This window comes from Nanorana parkeri, unplaced genomic scaffold (genome assembly GCF_000935625.1).
Source record: "Nanorana parkeri isolate BGI_ZX_2015 unplaced genomic scaffold, ASM93562v1 scaffold8, whole genome shotgun sequence".
In the NCBI taxonomy this organism is placed as follows: Eukaryota; Metazoa; Chordata; class Amphibia; order Anura; family Dicroglossidae; genus Nanorana; species Nanorana parkeri.
The window spans coordinates 2,946,010-2,969,284 of NW_017306276.1; the positions used below are offsets into that span (position 1 = coordinate 2,946,010).

At 41.3% G+C, this 23,275-nt stretch overlaps 1 protein-coding gene across 2 annotated transcripts in view; it reads right to left on the reverse strand.

Annotated features, from left to right (window-relative positions):
- The window catches only part of FRY (FRY microtubule binding protein), a 257,245-nt gene that overhangs the window by 137,289 nt on the left and 96,681 nt on the right, over positions 1-23,275 (reverse strand). For both annotated transcript variants that reach the window (XM_018554227.1, XM_018554234.1), the window contains exons 4-7: positions 6,167-6,306; positions 3,718-3,808; positions 1,363-1,442; positions 1,191-1,271 (exon numbers count right to left, since the gene is read on the reverse strand). In XM_018554227.1, coding sequence (XP_018409729.1) covers positions 1,191-1,271; positions 1,363-1,442; positions 3,718-3,808; positions 6,167-6,306 — 392 coding nt within the window. The remainder of the gene's footprint in view (positions 1-1,190; positions 1,272-1,362; positions 1,443-3,717; positions 3,809-6,166; positions 6,307-23,275) is intronic.

Here is a 23,275-nt window from a genome sequence, read left to right on the forward strand (position 1 = left end):
TATAGTTTTTATTATTATTTTTTTATTATTTTATATTTAAAATATAAATATGAAAATTTCTCTCTGTCTTTCTAATGTCTTCCAAAATCTTTCTTTATGAGATGTTCCCACTGTCTTTTGCACTACAGATATCAGAATGATGGCATGGGGAATATGCACTGTGAACAAATTTAGCTCTAGTAATTTAGTTGCCAATCTAATATACTTTTTAGGCACTGGCAGTTTAGGTAGCTGGGCTTAGCAATGTGATATATGATATTCAATTTTGGAATTGAATCATATGACAGCTAAATCTGGTTGCCCTGCGTTCTTTCAACAAAAAAAAAAAATCTATTGTTGCCTATAATTTATTGCCATGTTCTGTTCCATGACTAAGATTACTCGCAGGAAGTCAGCTGTGTATGGGAAAAGAAAGTTTGACTGCGACCAAAATATTATTTCATAGATATATGAAGTTCTCATGGTCCCCTGGAGGGACATTCACAATTCTAACTGAGAATGCTATCCAAGGCTACTTTATATAGACCATCTTGTAATTTGAGCTCAATTATCTTTTTTAAACTACACCTATATTAAAAAAATAACATAGCTATAGCTGGGCATAGATGGGTCGATTTTCTCTCATTCAGCTATTGTATTCAGGCAGCCGTAGGATGCGGTTGCTGCTTGGCCGATAATTTTCCAGCCAGCTCAGCTGATTTATAAATCAAATTTTGTCGAGCAGAGATGTGCTGATAGGGCCACCCAGGGTTCAAATTATGGCAGATTCAGAAGCAAACGAGTCACACATGGCTAGCCGTATGGTTCAAGCTATGTACAGCTAGCTTTAGCATACCAGTACCCATTTTTGACAGACAGTACCATGTAAAACAAAACAGCTTTATTTAGCCCAGCCCCCCCCCCAACCCCTTCTCACAGTCTGAGTGCTGCTGTGCAGAAGACAATAGGAGGCTGTTATCAAGATCAAGGTTCTAGTTCTTAAAACTGAAATCCAGGCAAAACAGCTAAATACCCAGATGAAATGTGCATAAAAAGTTAGTGCAAAGGGAGTGAATACATAGCTGAATTCATGTGTGTATTTTAAATCTGTCTTGAGTTCAGCATAATTATATTAAGTATTGCTTAATGAATAGATCGCTGGTGTTTTTTTCACATCTGCCTGGAGTACGGCTTTCGGAAGACACACTTACTTTGACTGCGCCAATACTCCTATTACTTCTGCGTATAGATCAGCCACTATATGCATATTACCAGTGTTTGGACCTAGATAACTAGAGAGAAGAAAAAATAAAAACAATGAGCACTACAATGGTATATCAAGAAGAAAAATAAGAATTCTGTAGTCATTTTGAAACACATTACCCTTCCTTGTATTTAAAGTGCTTAAATGCCAAGGTAATTACATCATGAACCAAGCTGTCAATTACTGGATGTAATGGAATCTAGAAATACAAAGAATAGAATTGGAGTTAACATTATGAAAACCTTGTCATAAAATAGGCAGTTAAGATCTATAAACAATTTCTATAACAATTTCCTCCTCCTGGCTCCTGGACAGCGACCTTTCCTGTCTCCTATCTGAAACCCTGACCCCTAGCAAGCACCCATACCATAAGGACTGTGCAGGTGTGCAATCAACAAGTGCTGGTCACTACTAAAACATGGATCCAGGAATAGAGATCTCATCCCTCCCAATTCACTCTGAAATCTCTCGATTCCAGGATCCTAAGCAGAATCCAGAAAATCTGGAAAGAACTGAAAAGCCAGTGCTCTTTCCCTGTAAAAAAAACCTGCCTCCTGAAACCCCTCAGCCCCTCTGGCTGGGTGATCATAATCCCAAATTCCACCGTGGGATTGCCATGCAATCCCACATCACAGTTTGTTTTCTTAAGAAAGCAGCCACAACCAGAACCCACAATCCATGCCAGCACGCTACAGAGAAGGACCCTTACTCTCTGTGTGAAAGCAATTTTCTGAGGCTGTAGCTGCTTTCTAAAGAAACAAAAAGTGTATGTAGCTGATTTAATATGAAAGCTTAAATGGTCTTTAAAGTGAACCCGTGCTTTTTGCATAAAAGGCAAAATAACAGGTTCACCTTAATTCTCCCTTCTCATGCAGAACGGGATCATCCACAAGGCAGCCTGGACAGGGACCTAGGCCCCAATGAATGTTCCTGGGGTTCAGCTACATCCTTTATACTCCTGCAGTAAGCACATTGTTAGCACAGATGAAAAAATCTGTGCACCTGCATGTCAAAAGGTAGGATGCATTTGAAGAGAGTTGGTGTCAATGCAAATGGCTTCTCTGTGCTTATTGAAATCCTTATCGATGACATTTAAAAATATAGAGACGGGGAGGCAGAGCTGCTACTTTGCTTAGCGTCCAAATCTGCCCTAATTCATCTCAGCTGTCAGCAGCACATACTTTCCTTCCTTTTACTCTGCTGCCACTTTGGGTTATTGACTCATGTGACAGCGATGACAGGTTCAGTGCTGCCACACCGAGCAAGTCACATGCGTCTTCATATTCACAAGCAACGGGTATATCCTTTGGCTTAAAGCACTGAACAGAGCAGCAGGAGATTGAAAGAATAGTACGTATGTGCTGTTAACTTTTGTTTTCTATTTGCTGATGAGGCTTTATATCAGGGGTCTCAAACCTCCGGCCCTCCAGCTGTGGTTGAACTACAAATCCCATGAGGCATTGCAAGATTATAACAGCCGCAGACATGACTCCCGAAGAGAGATGCATCATGGGATTTGTAGTTTCACCACAGCTGGAGGGCCGGAGGTTTGAGACCCCTGCTTTATATACTATAAATTGGGGGAACATGTCTGCAGGTAGCATGGTTTTCTAGTGTAGACTAAAAGGTGCCCATACACCTTACGACCATCGCAAGACTTTTGTCTTGCGATGGTCGTATGCTTATTAAAAGCTAAGAGAGCCATTAGCATGGACTTTCTAATTTAGACTAAGGCTGGGTTCACACTTGGGCGTTCGTAATATGAGCATTTGACGCGTGTTTCGGGCCGCACGTTTTTACCGCGATTTGCAGTCAACGAAATGCGCGACAAACGCGTGTTTACGAGGGCTATCCGGCTGTATCCTAATGGATACGCGCGGAAATAGGCCCCCCAAAGAAGCTTCTGTACTTCTTTGGGCGTAGGGCGTTTTTCAGCGCGTTCCTACGAGCTGAAATACGCCCAGGTGGGAACCATGCCCATAGGAAATAATGGGATTTCACTTGCTTGGCGTTTTACAGCGTGTCGAGCAGCGCTGTAAAACGCCAAGGTGTGAACCAGTCCTAAGAAACAGAAGCTGGTAGCATGGGATTCCTAGTTTAGACTAAGAAAAGGGAGCTGAGAGCATACATTTTCTAGTTTAGGAAAAAGGGAGTTGAACTCTGGTTGCCAGGTATAAGACGTGCACTTTTCTTTAATCTATTTCTTATAATGAAGCCAAAAAATGTTATGCAACAGTGCAGAACGATGCAGATTTCTAGGACAGTATGTGGGAGTCAAAACAATACAGTAGGCATCCGCAGATATTCAATAGCTAAGTTAATATTAAAAGGGCATCTGCTGGCCACTTAATGTATACAATGTCACTTAATTTAATAAACTGTGCATCATCCGCTTCCTGAAACCATAGGAAGAAATTCTGCTGAGCCACTTAATGAAAAATTGGAACATGTAGTCAGTGGCAGTGTCATCTTACCTGTTTTAAAACTTCAATAAGAACTAATGACAAAATAAAATCAATTGCCAGATCCCTTCTTTCCATCAAGTAATCTTTCTGCTGTTCGTCACTGTATGGAAAGAAAAAGCAAATAAAAGTCACTAATTGATTTCTAAATAATAAGGAACAAAATGAATCTATTATAATCTATCTGTAGGAACAGCAGGAAGTAAAACTGCAACAAAAGCTTCAAACATTCAACAGTTTATAACGAAAGAAAGTACTTTGTGTCAACACTATTAATATGTTAGTTGAGTGATAAGGATTATTTTTAGTGTGAGCATAGTTTTGTACAATGATTGCACACATGTACTGTATGTGCATATGTCTGTAAGAGAGTGAAGGGCAAGCAATGAGATTACTTATTTCACGTCTGCCTACAATAGATCCAATGTAGGTCAAACCACACCTTGAAGGACATAGATCTTCACTTGTTGGGATGACAGACAATTTTCACTTGTTGATAAGGAGGAAATATTTTTTTGCTCAATAGATTTAAGGCTGGATCCATAATCAGGCTCCATAGTGTTGCTGGAAAGTTCAATCAGAATGTTCAGAAAGCTGAAAAAAGCTATAAAATGTGTGCGCTAAAGATCCTATTTAGGCAAACATTTTATTCAAAAAGGACATGTGTAAAAAAAAAAAAAAATGCATCAGCAAAGGTTACCTTCCGTAAAACCTGTCAGAAAAGTCAAGCCAGAAGATCCATAGACATAGGAAGCTAAAGTTATATGAAATTCTCTACACAAAATGCCATCATCATTTACATTTGTCTAAGGTAAACACAGCTCTATACCTCAGTGATGTGATGGGTTTTCACACTGAGAGCTACACTGTGCTCTCCAGGTGTTCTGCTAATGTATCCCTTTCCAGAGGCAACATATCTTACCCTACTTGGCCACTGGAGACCAGAAGTAGATGAGACAGTCTTGGCAAATACACAAGTCACTTCTCTCACAGCATGATAAATTAATACAAGGAATTCCACTCAGGAGAATTAGAACACTTGTGTTAGAACTGGAATACCCTTGTAACTCCAGTAAACACAAAAGAGACAGTCCAGCTGTATAGGAATTAGGCAAGGTCTTCCCTGGAAGTTGCAGGCATAACACTTTACATGGACAGAATTATAGCCGTCCTCTCTACAACAGTGTTATAAATAAAAAGCACTCAATAGTCAATGAAACAAATCAGAGGTAATGACTAAATTAACTTTAAAAAGTTACCTGTCCCGTTATGTGCATGTCAGCCTGTTGCAAGATATGACATTCTGGTAAATATGTGTGTATAAGATGGCCCTGTTTACAGCTTTTCACAGAACTGGTTGTCCTCTCAACTTCTCCATGCTTCCTTTCAAAAACAGCCTTCCCTTATCCCTCACGGCAAAGCCATCATCTCGCTATTTATTTTAAGATACTATTTATTTAGCTTCATATTGATGTCCTACTTAATTGCTGAACTGGCTAAATAAGCCAAAAATATTATATAGGAGTAACGGCCTAAAATAGACATCATAGGTCCGAATCTCAGTTGAGAATCACGCCAACCATTCTCATGGATAGTGCAAAAAGACCATTGGATAACTCTTCAGATGTAATTTTTTTCCTCATTAATAACTATATTTAAAAATGTGATGAATTCAGCAAGATCATGAAGTGTTGTAATAATTGTTGTAACTGTGGCTTTGGTTTGATCTCTTTGAGAAAACGCTGTGTGTAGCGTGAAACACATCAGAATAAGAGCTAAAAAATATCAGTTTGCATCTCAATGTGCAGCGTTCCTGTTGCTGCTACTATTATGGCTTTGGTTTATCAAAATCAAAGCAAAGAAAACCGAAGCCAACATGAAGTTAAGGTCAACAGCAAGCAATTGGGTCTTAATGTTATGGCAAATCAAGGAATTTCTGATCCTATTTTCTTGTCTCTGAAAACTTTGGAAAAAGTCAGTGTTTGTGGATTACATTAACCCGGTCAAGAGAAAAATATGGAAGGTGCCACTTGCTTTGACTCCACAGGTCACTTCTTCAAACACCATAGTGACAGTCCCCTATTTATATCCTGACAGTTTCCTTTTAACCAAAATGCTTCAAATAATTGTTTTACCCACTATGAATGATTCTGGAAAATTCCAATATTAAAACTCAGCAGGGTAACCCAATATGTGTGCTAATGTGACCAAGTCATAATGTAGCAATATAAGCAAAATATCTGCATTTTTTTTTCTAAAATATATAATATAAAACCATAATTGGTTGTGGCAATGTGTTGCCTCTTTTAATTGGCAATTGCTCATCTGTAATCATACTGCAGGAAGCACGTTTGCCCTTGGTTACAAATTCTTAATTAGTTCTGAATGGTGTAATACCTTTCACTCATTAGCTGCACACACACACACACACACACACCATTTAGATAGATAGCAGCCTTACCCTTTAGATTTGGTGTTTGTCCTTGGCCTATATTCATGCGACTCATCTTCAATGCCATTCTGACGTTTGTACCAGTCAAACAAAGTGCGCAGTATGGAGGGTAAGCAATAGTCTGACAAAGAGCTCATTGAGCTAATTACCTGGCAAGAGAACAAAAAAATATGAATATTAATACAACTATACTTCCTAAAGGTGAACAAACAATCTCAAATTGGAGTGAATGTCAACAGAAAAGCAAGGTCACTGACTTATTAGGAGATCTATCAAAACTAAACCACTATGGCGCCATACACTGTGCCTGACATCTCAGATGCAGAGAGTAGAATAGGTTCACTGGTGGACCTTCAACAGATGAAGTGCTTTAATTTCTTCTAAAACATCCAGGAATGAGACAGGCATGCCTTGCAATGCACAATTTTCCCAACACGACCAGCATTTTATGATATCACCAGCATTGCACACAAGCTCCTACCTTCAGGACTACAAGCAGGCCAACAACAACATCGGAACAAAAGCAGCTGCAGAACCAGCTAGCAGGGCTGGAAATTATGGCAGTAATATGTTTACAAGAAATGTTTTTGTTTTGAGCTTGTAGAATTTTTTCTTTTTACTGCAGCAAGCATAGATATTAAACAAGCTTGCACATAGTAATGTAAGATAAGTGGTGCCTGGAGTTCAATTATCTGATCAGTTGAAGCAGATACGCAGTATAATTTGCATTCTATACCTGCCCTGGCCATGATACATAAAGAAAGAAAAATGTGTAGAAAGCCTCTATACATTTTATTTAAAAGGTATCTAAGGTCAAAACCCAAAAATAAATATGGACATTTATTATAGAAGTACATAAGTTTTATTCCATTCCTAATAACTATACAAATCTAGAAGTTTGTAAACTTATTGAAGATGCCCATAGGATGTATTTCCTCAATGCACTGACACAATCTCACTCAGCCCTGTGAATATGCACTTCTTTGTATCACCACTCTAACGAAGCCTGCTGCCTGAACTACAATGCAATGTCTGAACTTCCCACAATCTACCATCATCATTGCTTGGCAGAAGCAATGCATGATGGGATATGTTGTCTTGAGAAATGGAGATTGCATCAAATCAATCAGCAGGTAAAGAGATGCAAAGCATATTGGGAATCCAGGAAGTTGTAGAAAGTGATGAGCAGACAGAAGGCAGCACTCGCTACATAGAAGGGATTTTTTCAAGTAAGCTTTGATTGTATTATCAAAAACAACTCTAGTATGTATTCCTATTACAATGGTGATGCTATAACAGGATAGGATATGCTGGGACTTTACAACTCATTTAAATAACACTGGCATTATGTTAAACAATGAGCTATAAACAGTGCTTTGCAGAGTTCCACTTTAAGAACCAAGCAATACCCCATAGCTCTATTTAGATTTAAAATATCTTCCCATTTAGTAAAGACAGTCAGTATTATAATAATATATGACATTAATAAGGCACATTGCCGACTATCTAGGTGTGACATACAGCATACTGCCAGAAACAGTAGCAGGCATAATTCCGGAAAATGATTTCATTCATAAATAAAGAATGTCATACATAATGAAACAGACGCAGAGCAAGCTCTGTGTGCTCTACCTATACAGATGATGCTATACAGTCGGAAAAAGGTCAACATGCACGCAAGTAAATAGATCTATAAGTACATGGGCGCTCTCCTCTCTTTCAAGTGCCTGCAGGAAGGAAGGGTGGGATTTCAATAAAACCTGACGCTCAGGGAACAGGAAGGGAGGGAAGTCTAGCAAGCAAGCTGGTGGCTAACCCATTCATTTATTGGAAGCAAACCCAATGGAGAGATGAATCCTGACTCTGTGCTGGTGCTGGAAGGGAGGGTTCTCTTCTATAAATATGTCCTTGTTGTAGTCAATGAGTATGTTCTTCCATCATAAATGAACTACTTAGAGCTCAGGAATATCATGTCCAAGCAATGAAAAAAAAACATGCTTAACCATTTATTCATGTATAAATCACATGCTATGTATGCAGTTACCATGTGAATATTTGTCTTGGCAATTTGAATGTATAGTTTAGTGTATAGTGAGACAAATTAGCTTTCACACTCACAAATATTAATGAAGCCTTATGTATATTTGCTTCATTTAAACCACATGGAACAGAATGATAAACCTAAAGACTCCATAAACAAAATGTAGTAAAACTAAAACTCTGATAAAAAAGCACTTACGTTGACAAACAGCCTAATTTAAAAGTTTGAAAATCTTAAAGCCCATCTCAACTTTCAGTTTAACTCAGCTAAATAAAATTCCTGGGGCATCAAAACAAAAAGGTTTGAACACAGTCATACAGTTCATTTTCTTTAGAAGGCAGCCACAGCCCGAGTAGAAAAGCCTGTCCCCTGCCAGCATGCCATAAAGAGAAGGGCCCTTCCTCTCTGTGTGGAGGCAGTGGTCTCTCTGCAGAGGTTTGGCATGCCCCCTGCTGAGTCAGATCTATACTGTAGCAAATTCCATGCTCCCTACTGATAGAAGAGCTTTAGCTTTGATTCAACAGGAGGCATGCTGGACCTCTGCAGAGAGATCATTGCTTCGACACAGAGAGCAAGAGTCACCACTCATGCAGGCCAGGAAACATACTTTTTCAGACTGTTTTCAAAAGAAAAAGACTTTGAAAATGTGTTTAGTGGATTTACCCTGACATTAGCCTAATATTAACCTATTTAACCTATTAGGCTTTAAGGGCAAAAGTCCATTCAAACGAAAAGAAAGCTCTCCTCCCGTTATTTTTACACTTAAAGCTAGAATACCCACTTACCACAACATTGTGTAACCCAATCAGATTAACAAAAAAGTTAGCCGGCTGCAATGCGAGGGAGTGCGTTCTGGCCAGAATCTGGTGCATCTGGTGTGAACGAGGCCTTAGGATCAGAGGCACACAGAACATGGTTTTCGTGCATATAAAATTATTAAAAAACAACCTGTGGTGCCTGCTCATAGGCAGGACTTTTATTTTAAGAAAAGTTCAAATGGGGTATGTTGCCCCCAGCCACCAATCAGACTGCTCCTTCTTAATAGTTGGGAGCCTGGCAGTCTGACTCTACAAAGTGGATGCGGGGCAACAGAGCCAGTAGCTGTCATCTCTAATTTTACATCTATAGGTAACTGAACAGGTCCATGTCAATAATCTGATCATTGTGTTAACTTTATTTAAACCTTCCATTTATTTTGATCAAATACAAAACCAAAATAGGTATTGAGGAATGCAAGGGTCTTGCAGTGGAGATAAGTCCAACCAACAGCAGTTTATTGTCAACATTTTAATGGAGCTCAGTGCGTCTTTATCAAGACTCTGTAGTTTTGTTGGACTGAACTCTTTTTAAAACACTGACAATAATATGCTGTTGCTTTGACTTGTGTGTGGTGGCTGCCCTTGGGACTGTTTGTTGGTATTGGTAACAAATATGTATGTAGATGGCACCAGGTATGTTTGCCCATTCAATACACAAGCTCGGATTCCTGCATAGTGGTGCTGTGACTTTGCTGGTTCTCCTATCTCAGCACGAATCATTCACACGCCTAATGAAAAATATTATGCTTTCTATGCGATATATTGCAATCAATGTTTTTGTAGTACTGGCTCAGAAAGGATGCTGACTACACTATCCAAACGAAATGGAGTTGCTGGTGTGACATGGCTACAAAATAAATATTAGGGCACCTTCATAAATTAGGTCAAATGTGGCCAATAAGGTACTACCGTGTTTCCCCGAAAGTAAGACCTACCCCGAAAGTAAGACCTAGCGCTATCTTCGGGGATTTCTGTAAATAAGACCTAGTTCTTATTTACAGAAAAATAAGACCTAGTTCAGTGGTAGGTCTTATATTACAGAGATCCGCTAGGTCTTACTTATGTGTGCAGTGTTATATGGTTGATTCAGATGAAAGTACACTGTCACGGCATATGACAATGTATAGACTGAACTGTGCACATTCTCTCCCCCTATACACTTGATTATATTCCCAAAAAACACTAATGCAAGTACAAGAAGAAGAAGGAAGTTTTTCCTTCTTTATTCTTCTACGTAAAACCAAATAATTAAAAAATAGTTCAATATGAAAGATTTGATGAAAGAGGTGACTAGTGGAAAGGTCTCACAATCTGCAGCAAATAATAGTTCAGAAAATGCGTATGTCAATATTTGGTGCAATAAAGTTGTCCAGTAGTGCACCAAGAGGATGATGACACAAGATGTTACACATTCTAATATGCACAAAATACACCAAATGAGCTGCTACATAATAGTTTAATTTGACATCAGTGCTGGACAAATCCCAGGTAGTCAATGATCCCTAAAAATGATAGGAGCCTTACCTTTGAGGCTTTCTTTAGTCGTCGCCAATGTTTCTGGCTCCTAAAAAAATCCTGCTGACTCCTGGATTGGACAGGATGCCTCCTGAATTCCAAATCATTTTTACACATCCCCTTTGATATGCAATGTGCCAAAATAAGTTGTCACATATGACAATTCGGATTACTCAACCACTGCCAGTCTTAAGGTGCCCATACACCTTACGATTATCGGACAAAACTTTTCGTCCGATGATTGAACCGTTGTACGATTTTCGTACGACGGCCCCATCCTGCCCCGATTATCAAAAGGTTCAATCAGCGGTAGTTTAAAAAAAAACACCTGGATGACTTGCGGTAATTGACCGCAATTATTTTCGTTTGCGCATGCGCAGTGTTAATCGTACGGCTTTTGACAGACGGAAATGCCACCAACCATGCGAACATCGGAAGATCGACCAAAGTTTTCAAACATGCTTGACCGTCAAAAGTCGTACGATTGTACAGTACTATCGGTCGTGCACTCTATTCACACGTTACGATTGTCGTACGAAAAGTCGATCGCATACGATTATCGTACAATAATCGTAAGGTGTATGGGCACCTTTAGTTCTCCTGGCCCATTGTGACTTTATTCAGAGAAAAGTGATAGTGCCTACACATGGCCCACCCCTAGACATGTATACTTTCCCTCACTGCCTCACATCTCCACCTGTCTATACTAGTGTAAGAGCTAATATGCTAATAACTGGCAGTGGTTGAGTAATCCGAATGTCACATAGGGGATGATGTCACAAATCCTCCAATACGACAGTGGTCAGGCCTAGCGATTGGCCGATAAGGCCCAATACTGTCATTTAGAGGAGGTCACGTACAGCTCTATACCCAAAAGCTCTGCTCCTTTAGTGATATGAACTTGATGGGTGGTGTGCCTCAATGGGCAAATTGATAATGTATCTCACTTTTAGGAAAAATTGAGAATTGTACATAATTTCAGCAACTTATGTCTCTGGACTGATCACGATCCTGTTTTTTTTCTCTCATATGCTCAGTTTGAATTAGTGAGGTTTATGATTGGATTACTCACTCCTGTCATCCCGCTGCTAACAATCACTTCCTCTGTTTTCCATATAGAGAGGACCACATAAGTAACATTATTGCAGAATTCCCTCAACCAGACTGAATAATTCTGCCACATAACTCACAAGCGACTCCTCAATGTAAACAGTTTTAGAGCTGCAGCTAACGATTATTTTCAAAATCGATTAGTTAGCCGATTATTAAGTTCAAGTTGACAAGTTTTCCAATAATCGATTATAATCGATTATGTCGATTAATTGTTGCAGCCCTAAACAGTTTAATGGCAAACATAGAATTCAGAGACCGGACTTGCTGCTCAAATTCCCGTGCTTACTTCAGTCACAAAATTCAAAAAGCTCTAATGAGAAACAATAGCCTATAATTACAATATTACTATTATTACTATACTATTCCCATTGCTGACCTTCTGAAAATACTAGTTGACTGGTTGTCTCTGATTTAGTACCTTTTTAGTAACTGAAAACGAACAAACACACTGGAAGATAGGTCATAGTGAAGACAGAGCTCCTAATCTACATACTTGTTGTGGATCAGTGACTCAAATGTAACGACCACTGAATCATCTGACAGTCAGGAAACTAGCATTGCTCTCTGTACAGATTTCCTTTATATGTTCTAGATATGACACTACAAGGATGGTCTTGAGAGATCCTAAGGAAGCACCATTTTTATTTTACATATGTACTGTGTATGTTGAATTAATATATTGTGTATTATAACTTTTAGAAGTGTACAGTAATCCATGAACTTTATAGACACTAGAAACATATCACACCATGTGTCATGGATTACTATGCTATATATCTGTGAAGGTTCTCATTCATCCAGGTCATGGTATATCTGTAAAAAATAAGTCAAGGCAACTGGACTTGATGTATTCTTCTTGAAGACGTTTCAGTGGTCATCCAACCAGCTTTCTCAATTCAGAATGACTTGCACAAAAAACTATCTGGGAATAAATATGGTGAATGTCGCTCCAATCCCCATAATCTGTTAGTCACAACCATGTGTTGATTGTATTTGCATAATTGGAGCTAGGAGGTGTTATTAACCTGCCCAGAGAGAGGTGGTAAAACAGCATTGTATGTGACAGACAATAGATGCCTCACCCCCCACCTCTTTCAAGCTTGGCTTCTCCATTTTTACATGAATGGCCTCCGTCACACCTTTTTTAAACCCGTCCTCCTCCCAGTCTAGGATGCGTATTTGACTGTCTTCAAAGGGGTGACCTTTTTCCTTTAGGTGTAGGTATACTGCCAAAATCCTGAGCAGAGGGTTTGGCTCTTCCATGCTGTGCCATACGCTGGTGTAACTGCTGGTTTGTTTCACCGGCATACAATTCTGCACACTCCCTACACTGGACTGCCTACACAATGTTGTTCCTGCAGCAGGAATCCCAAATCTGCCATTTACAAGCAGCAGCTGTCACATGTTCAAGTTAATGATCAGGTGACGGCGGCCTGATTTGAAAGCGGCAGAAGGCTAGCACACCACATGTATTCGTATGTGGTCTGGTTACATGCGCTTAGGAAGAGATCACTATCCGTGGATGCATCAAACGTGCCGCTGCCGCTTTCAAATGCGGCTGATGTCGCCCGATCATTACCTTGAACGGGTGACCGCTTCGAAACAGCACATTTGGGATTCCTGCTGCATGAAATCGCAGATTCCTGACGCAGCAATCCCTAAATGCAGCTACACTGTTGGTGTGAGTAAGGGCTAATTACTGGTATTTGCTCCCCACTGGCTGCAATGTAAAAATACAGAAACCAGTGGCATAAAACATTGGAACATGCTGTATTTTTAATATAGAAAAAAGCAAAGTAAAAAAAATGTAATGTAACATGACAGGGACTTGTAAAGACCAGACTGGTGCTTTTTTTCCTTTTTGGTTTGAGAAAGAAAATGATTATAAAACTGAAATAAAAGAACCGCTTGTTCATATACCAAAAATAGATTTATTCATTCATTCAGACATCCACCCAATATACAATATACCTTAGTATGCAGCTGCCTATGAAGCCATGCATGAGTGAGCCCTGGGGCGGGTTACATGAAATCAGGATGCTAAAAATACTGCCTGACGAGGAGGAAGTAACAAAGTATCTCGCTGCAGGGGGCAGAGGGCAGGAGGTGGGAAGCAATCTATGTGGATTACTGTGAAACCATTTCCTTTTTCCATTCACTTTAACTAAACGTAATTCAGAACTTTCCCTTCCACCAGAATATTCTATTAATTATTCTGATTGGGAGCAGATGTTCTATACAAATCCTGGCTACCGAGATTCGCCATGTCTTTTCAACTCCAGTGACAAAAAGAAAATACTTTTCTACATTTACACCCACTACTGATTAACCGTAAAATATCTAGTCTGTCTTGGTTGTATACACGTCCTCTGTGCAATGTGCCTGATTATACTGGAAACCTCAGACACACTTCTATGAGCCTGCAGGTATGGTTCCATGTCTAACCTGGTCCAAAACTCTGAGTCTGGCCTGAGCACTTCTTAAACCACACTAAATATGGCGTCTTTCAAGCTTCAGATAGGTAAATGTCATACACATTAGGACTTGTTCGGCCCCCGCGGGAAGAATTAGAGAAACCATTTGATTCCCCCATCCACACTAAGTTCTGTAAGTTTTAAATTTCAGAAAGTGGACGCTTGAAAAGTAATTTGGGGCTCTAGCAGTGGAAAAGAACAGTGGGGAATGTAGAGAAGGTGTACAGGTGCCCAGGTTTTTCCCCCCTTATCCCCTCTTACCTGGTTTGCAGGGTAATCTTCAGAAAACATACTCACCAGCCTAGAGATTCAGCCTAGAGAGTTGTCCCGCTGCTCCATTGCCACAGCTTGGGTCCCACGCCATCATCTTCCTGTATGACATCATCAGAAGCCAGATGTCTCTTCCGCGCGCCTTCTTGCAGATGGTCGCCAATGATGCGCCGCCCTCAGGCTGCTCTGTGTCCCTGCTCCTGCAACCTGTTGTGATATGTGACGGGAATGTCCCAGAAGGCTGTAGGAGCAGATCCCCTGCTGATCAGATCTGGATGTCAGCTAAACTTACCGGACCCATGTTAGGTCTATGGAGAGTCAGATGTAAGAGGACATCAGACTACTCACACTCCATCACAATCAGGTCCATCAAAACGTAACTCTGTTGCGTTTGTTTTTCCGGACCTGGACAAAGTCGGGGGTAATTGGATGTAAACGGACGCACACTTGTTTAGATCTGGCTGCCCGTACACTACCATTGGGCTTCCGCCTGAAAAACTGACAGGTGAACCTGATCGTCCCACTCATCTGAAAGGGGCCGTAAGAGATACGTTTATTGTTTTCTCCTCTCTATTTCAATGTACACAGCGGCCAGATTATTATGACCACCTGACATTTGTAGGCAAATTAGCTATAATTAGCTATAATTTCGCGCTGAAGTTGCTAGAGGGCCAGGCCATTATAAATAGGGAAGCAGGTTGTTTACCACGACAGTAGAAGTGATTTTTTTCTGAAGATACGGGTAAACAACACGATTTAACAGCCTTTGAACGTGGGATGATTGTTGGAGCTCGGAGCCATGGAGCGAGTATCAGCAAAACAGCAGAATTCCTTAAATGTTCAAGAGCAGCTGTTGTTAAAGTGTTTAAAGACTGGACTGTCAGCCGAAAATCTGGGTCTGAACGTGCGAATTGTGGCCGTCAGCGACTAGTCAATGTTAGGGCAGAACGGAGAGTGGCAAGACTGGTACAAGACAACAGAAGGGCAACAGTGCATCAAATTACTGCAGATCTTAATCAGGGATCCTCTCAAATGATCTCTGAACGCACTGTTCGCCGTACACTGCATCGTATGGGATATGGAAGCCGAAGGCCTGTTCGAACACCTTTGCTATCTGCAGTTAACAAGATAAAACGTCTCCAATTCGCACAGGAACACAAGGATTGGACAGTCGAGCATTGGAAAAAAGTCATGTGGTCCGATAAATCACGTTTCCAGTTGCATCATGCAGATGGCAGAGTGAGAATTTGGCGGGAACAGCATGAAAGCATGCACCCCACATGCATGAGTACAACCCTTCAAGCTGGTGGGGGCAGTGTTATGGTTTGGGGCATGTTTTCCTGGCATGATTTGGGCCCTTTAATTCATGTGGAGCAACGTCGGAATAGCACAACATACCAAAGTATCGTTGCCGATCAATTTCATCCTTTCATGTTGATGGCTTATCCCAATGGAGATGGCTTCTTCCAACAAGACAATGCGCCATGCCACGGTGCTCGCATTGTGCAGGAGTGGTTTCAAGAACATGAGGGAGAATTTACCTTGCTTAGGTGGCCCTCACAATCACCAGATCTCAATCCAATTGAGCATTTGTGGGACGAAGTTGAAAGAGCCATCAGGCAGCTGGTTCCACAACCATCAAATCTCACAGAACTGGACAGTGCTATTCATCAGGCATGGTGTCAGATTCCTCGCATCACCTTTCAACATCTTGTGGAGTCAATGAGAATTGCCGCAGTATTGAAGGCAAAAGGTGTACTGATGGGGTGGTCATAATAATCTGGCTACTCAGTGTATATGTATGTATTTCATACCAAACTTTGAAACTTTGTAGCGTTCCTGCACAAATTGTAAGCTTTCTTCTAAAACGTTCCAAGAAAAAAAAAAAAGAAGAGGAACGTCACATAACCTCACCATCCTTCATGTTCATTCAGAAAAAGTGACCCAGAATGATCTCAGCTAAATTAATGAGCGACTGGGTTACAGTGGGAACTGTGTGGGAGGAATCTATTTCTAGTACTTGTCTCTAAAATCTCCAGTAATTTTGGCAGTTTCTGCTCTGCTGGAGGTTCTTGTGACTAAACATGGATACACTTGTCTGTTCAACTCATTAGAGGAATGACTAATAATAACAATAATAATAATATTTAATAATACACACATATTGGTTTTCATTTATTTTTTATCCGCACATGTATTTTACAGAATGACATTAAATAGTAGTATTTCCACCTGATTGAAATTGAATTGTCTTTTCTTTACCTGCCACAGACATTGCTTTGCTTATATTTAGGCTGTCTGCAGTTTGCACTGTACAGTGTGGCTAACATGTCTATAGGCCAGTATTGCAGATTTGTTTGACCCTGCTGGTAGCATATACCCGTCTTAAAGTGGAACTAAAATTCGCTGTGTGAGGGTGATCTATTGCCATAATGTACATGTATGCACAGCATATTTGCACATTATGACACACTTAGTATGACCTCTTCCAGTGATGACAGGTTCAGGATGCAGTCACCACTCTTTCCTCGTACCACAACATTCCCCTTTGACTACTGGACAGAAGTTTCATCGTCCACGGTACCTAGCTCTTGTCTCACCATGCCAAGAATGAGCCTGGATGTACACTGCACCTGCACCATACAGTGGAAGTAAAAAAATTGCTACCAGCATAGAAAAAAAAGATTTTTTGCATGTCTCTTCTACCAAAAAATCACTAGCAAGTTTTTGCAGCAGGACTTTAGTTCCGCTTTAAAGATTAAGCCGTATATAATACATGTAAATATACACATACTGTACAGTGGAAATGTAAACTGCTCATTAAATTAGGGAAGGCTTTAAGGATCCTTGATTATATGCATTCTGCGTTCCACAACAGAATATCTGGGGATGGGCAGGGCTTAGCTAAACATTTCCATGGACTGACTTCTTCCAGTAGTTAGTGATCTGTTTCTAGAGTGATTACATGAGTGCAGTTTAGTATGGAAATTATCATTTAAAGTTCCTGGATGAGAAGACATTGAAGGGAATTTATCAAAACTGGAGCAGACAAAATCTGGAGCAGCTGTGCATGGCAACCAATCAGCTTCTTTCTTTCATTCTCAAATCTTAACTGAACAAACTGAATAGAGAAGCTGATTGCGTCACGGATCGGGACTCACAGGTATGAACTTGAGTCAGGTATGTGGACCCTTTCCACTACACTGGCAGCGACACTTAGAGAAAAGGGTCCAAGCAGTGTAGGCTGACAACTCCCAGAGCTGGAGTACAAGCAGGGAACAGAGCAGGGCAACTGAATGAGGCAGCGGAAATCAGCTTAAGCTGGAAGTTCAAATACAAGGCAGGGTGCTGCAATGCTGAGTAGGTGGCATGGGATGCCGAGTAGGTGGCATGGGGTCCCCCAGGATGTGGAATCTAAGGGCCAGCCGGGTATTCGCCAGAGCTCCTGATGGTGGAGATGGGCTTGGCTGCGTGCTGACCCCAGGGATTAAGCGAAGCACAGGGTAGACTGTAGACAGGGATTTCCAAGGAAAAAGGCGAAGCATAGGGCAGCCTGTAGACAGGGATTTCCAAGGACATAAGCGAAGCACAGGGCAGCCTGTAGACAGGGATTTCCAAGGACAAGCCAAAGGTTTGGTACACGAGAAAACCTCCAGGAATTCAGGGTAAATCACAGATAGGGGACTCGGCAACTAGCTTGGGAAAGCGTTGCTCGGGCCACGTGCCGTTCGCTGCCCTGGGTTTAAATAGAGACAGGAAGAGGGAGGATCCACAGGATTGGCCACAAGCGGACTGCACTGATTGGCCGAAAAGCTGCGTAAGAAACAGCAGGAGAGGTGGGCCGACGCCTAAAGCTTGCAGACAGGTGCAAGTGTGAGTCAGGTTTAGAGCACATGCCTGGAGGACTACAAGCACCAGCACAGCCCTGCATGCCTGCAGAACCAGGGGTAAGAGATATGTATATACCTGTAGAACTACAAGTAACAGCTCAGCTGCAAGTCTGCAGCTGAACTGTGACAGATTAGTTGTCATGCACAGCTGCTCCAGTTCTTGTCTGTTCCAGTTTTGAAAAATTCCCCTCATTGAATTTAAGGTATTTTAGGTATAAAGGGCAGAAACCCATTTTGTGCTTGTCAATCTAATTCATATTGAAATGTTGTGCTCCCTACACTGTACAGTGCAGACTGCAGTCAGGCATCAAGTAAACAAACAAATGCTTACAGTGTCCAGAGCCTCTGGTGACAGCTTTCAAAGAAAAAAAACATGGAAGGTAAAACCAGAGGTACATGGGTATATGTCAACATTAATTTGTATTCCTGGGTATGCTAAAGCAGCTAATGTGTTTTTAAAGCAGAACTACAGGCAACTCCGGGGTAGTCCCACTACAAGGGTTAAGTGCTTGTTTTTTTCTAGAGCTGAAAAAAAGTTATACTTGCCCAAACTGCGATCCCAGCTGGCTGCTAGACTGGCCCCTTAGGCTTCGCTCCCCCTCCGCTCAGGGACCAGTCTAAAAGCAAGCTGGGATCGCAGTTCAGGTGAATTCAACTTTTTTTTTAGCTCCCTAGACAACATGAGCATTTAAACCTTGCAGTGCCGGGGTAGCCCCACTGTAAGGCCTCATTCACACATTTGTGATTGGAATTCAGCACGTTTTTACATGTGGAAAAACGTGTAATTTTTTTATAGACGCGCGTTTCTCCAATGATTTTACAGGTACCGCTATAGTCTTTTGGGAACAGAATGGTATGAAATCGTCCGGAAAATCGTGCATGTCGTTTTTGAGCGCATGTGTGAATGCACAGGTGTGAAGAGCTCCGTAGGAATGCATTGCTTTTTGGGTTTTGCTTGTTTACACGTGTACAGATACGCACAAAAGAACGCTAATGTGTCAATGAAGGCTAAGGGTTAAGATTTGATTTGCCCGGAGCTCTGCTGTAAAGAATAGTCATCTATAACCTTACTCCTGTCGGTCAAAACATTTTAAATGAAAGAAAAGTACAAAGACTGAACTCTGTGTGAACGCCTATAAAACAACACAATATTATATGTCGGCTGTCTAATATTACACCTTTTCCACCAGAGAACACTAAGCTTACCACAGTAAAGACCAGAGCCAATTCTTCGGCTCACAGCTGTCAAATGATTGCATTACATGAGTGATACCAACATGTGATAAGATCCCCAAATCACAGGAACTGCACAGAATGCTGGCAGACTCTCCTAAACTCTCCTTTATTAAACAGACATTATTATATTTGGCTCAGTGTGTCTGCTTACTTCATGGCATATCTTAAAAGCCACCAGACTATAAACATGTAAGATTCTGGAACAGCACTGGGGCGACATACTCTGAGGATTGCAGAACAAATAACTTTATTGACTATAACTGAGCTGGTAACAACAGGAGTGCCAAAATATGATGCTTCAGAGCAAACGGCTGGGGAGTCTACTAAATGCATTGTATTATACGGAAATGAGAACATATGCCCTACTCCAGCCACGCAAGGTTACCCTCCTCCTCACCACTGCCTTCACCACCTGGTATGCCTTACTCCAGCCATGCAAGGTTACCCTCCTTCTCGCCATTGCCTTCACCACCTGGTATGCCCTACTCCAGCCATGCAAGGTCACCCTCCTTCTCGCCATTGCCTTCACCACCTGGTATGCCCTACTCCAGCCATGCAAGGTTATCATCCTTCTCGCCATTGCCTTCACCACCTGCTATGCCCTACTCCAGCCATGCAAGGTTACCCTCCTTCTCGCCATTGCCTTCACCGCCTGGTATGCCCTACTCCAGCCATGCAAGGTTAGCCCTCCTCCTCGCCACAGCCTTCACCACCTGGTATGCCCTACTCCAGCCATGCAAGGTTAGCCCTCCTCCTCGCCACTGCCTTCACCACCTGGTATGCCCTACTCCAGCCATGCAAGGTTACCCTCCTCCTTGCCACTGCCTTCACCACCTGGTATGCCCTACTCCAGCCATGCAAGGTTACCCTCCTCCTCGCCACTGCCTTCACCACCTGGTATGCCCTACTCCAGCCACGCAAGGTTAACCTCCTTCTCGCCACTGCCTTCACCCCCTGGTATGTCCTATTCCAGTTATGTAAGGTAAGCCCTACTCCCCACCACTGTCTTACACACTTGCCTATATTTTGGTTATTATAGAGATTTGTCACTAGAAGGCACTCTCAGTGATGAACTGCAATTAGTAATTTTAGTTTAATAACTGTTAAGATAAGAGGTCAGTCATGCAGTGGGCACCATGATTTCAAAGTGTCGGTTAAATTAGACTGGTGTTGGGAGAAGAAGCAGTAATCATTTGCACTTCAGAACAGAAAGCAGAGCCTACGTTATAGACAGATATGGCCGCCCTGATGTATGTCTATACAACTCCAATTCCAAAAAAAGTTAGGATGCTATGTAAAACCTACATAAAAACAAAATGCAGTGATTTGCAAATCTCATAAACCCAGATTGTATTCACAACAGACAATAGAAAAAAAAATCAAATGGGTTAAGCTGAGAAAAAGGACCCTTTTAAGTAAGGATGCACCGACATATCGGCCGCCGAAACATATCAGCCGAAAATGGCACTTTTGGCAAAATGCCGAGAGCCATTTTTCTGCCGAAATAGCGGTGCATCGGTTCTTTCTCTCTAGAATCATATATCAGGCGAGAATGGAACATCATCCTCCCCCAAAACTCCAGCAACTGGTCTCCTCAGTTCCCAAACGTTGCTAAAAGAAAAAGGGAATGCAATACTGTGGTAAACATGGCCCTGTCCCAACTTTTTGAGAAGTGTTGCTGCCATCAATTTCAAAATCACCTTATATGTTTCTGAAAATGGTCCATTTTCTCAGCTTAAACATTTGACATGTTTTCTATTTTGTATTGTGAATAAAATTTGGGTTCATGTGATTTGCACATCATTGCATTCTGTTTTTATGTAGGTTTCTCACAGCGTCCCAAATTTTTTGGGAATTGCCTTTTAAATTATACATACATACATACATACATACATACAAGATCTAATAAACTAAACACATACCGTATATATAAGATTTTCTTTTTACATTTGATTGATCTTTTTTTATGTATAGCTGGTTTTGGATTGAGCGCAATGGTCAAAAATGCGGTCAGGTTTTTTTCTTGCCTTCTATACCCCATTGGGGAAATCTCCCTGTTCTCTCTTGCTGTTTGGCTTTAGATGCACTTTAAGTTACCATATACAGTTGATAATTTTACATGTTGTTGTTCTGCAGGCCTAAGTAATCCAAATAAAATGATAAAGCCATCCTACTAGAGAAGGTCAGGAAAATCCAAGCAACCTTGGGTCTCATCATAAAGAGAATCGGTCACTTTGGCCATTCGGTGAATAGCGATAGGTCCTCTTGAAAAACCCCTTCCCTACCACCACCAATCCATATCTCACCATGTTTCGCTGCAGATACATTTGTAGGTCAGCACCCTGGGCCACTTGTGAACTTTGTGTCAATCAGTATCAGAGGTTATGTAGGGTTAAATACCTTATCCCTTCCCCAAATGACAAGTGGCAGTTAAAGCCTGAGCACTGCACTCTGGGAAAAAGGTAAGAAAGTCACATACTCTCCAATATCCGAAAGCCCCAAGTATTTCACACCGTTCCATCATACAGAGCAGCAGAAGAGAATAGAGATGGTCTGTGCTGAGGGGGTGGCGTGTGCTTCCAAGAGGACCTCAGGTCAAAGTGACAGATTCTCTTTAATGGGACTCCATCATAAATCAAACCTTTGTGTAAGAAAGTTCTGATGGAAGCAGCCAGTTCCCAATTCATATGATGTATACAGGTTCCTGGCCATTGATCACTGAATAGTGATTTCCTTCGAACTGTCACAGGACACAAGTAGGAAAGTACAGCTTCTATCACATGCTTCTCAAATGAATGTTTTTCTTTTATGACAAATTCTCTTGAAAATAATTTCGTCAAATTCGCATACAGCCAAATCTTTGACCCCAATGAACTTCCAGACTGTCTGGGGGTGAGTGAGTTCCATGATGGAGAGTCATGAACCTGGCTATGAGTAAGGCAGTCGTCATCACCGATTTTCACGGCTGATTTATTTCTACTTATGGGTTAGTCCACCAAAGCTTCTACAGGGATGTGGACATGACTAATGTCCTATATTTCTTACAGTGACCATGAACCCAAGCTTTTACACTTTCATTAGTAATAGAGGCCCCTTGGTCTATGTGACATATATACAAAAGCCACCTCTTAGCCCCAATGAAGGTTCGGTGGAGTACAGAAGTAAACTATGACTAATCTAGAGTGGACGTCAATACATCACAATCTGACAAGAGGCACTGATAAATGCTTCAACCAAAGAGGGGTGCCAGCGGCCTCCAGTTTGGCACAAGGCCCAGACACCACTTCCTGCGACAGGGGCAGACAATATTTATCCTTCTTCTGGCAACGGGCCCATGTAATTACTCTTCCCCACAGAAGTGTCTCAATGCACAGACACTGAACAATGCCTTGAGAGTCAAAACCATTGCTTTACTGTGAAATTAGATTTCATGTTATTTTACTTGTTACAGCAATATCACCCCTCCAAAGCAAGAGATAGACTAGAATAGTCTATAACAACACTCCAAATGTAGATTATGCTACAGAGATTTCTATATTGAAGCAATGACAAGCCCTAGCCTTCTTAATGCCATTTTTAAGTGCCACTTGTAAAGATAAAAATAAAGCTGGCCATATACTAAGATGTAGGATTCTCTTATCCACTCTAAAGAAAGTTTAGCGAGCTGTGATTGCATACTTGTTCTGTGCAGGCTCTGGGGCTATGATCCTTACTTCACTACCCAGTGAATCATGGACCCAGCACATGTAGTCAATTTAGGG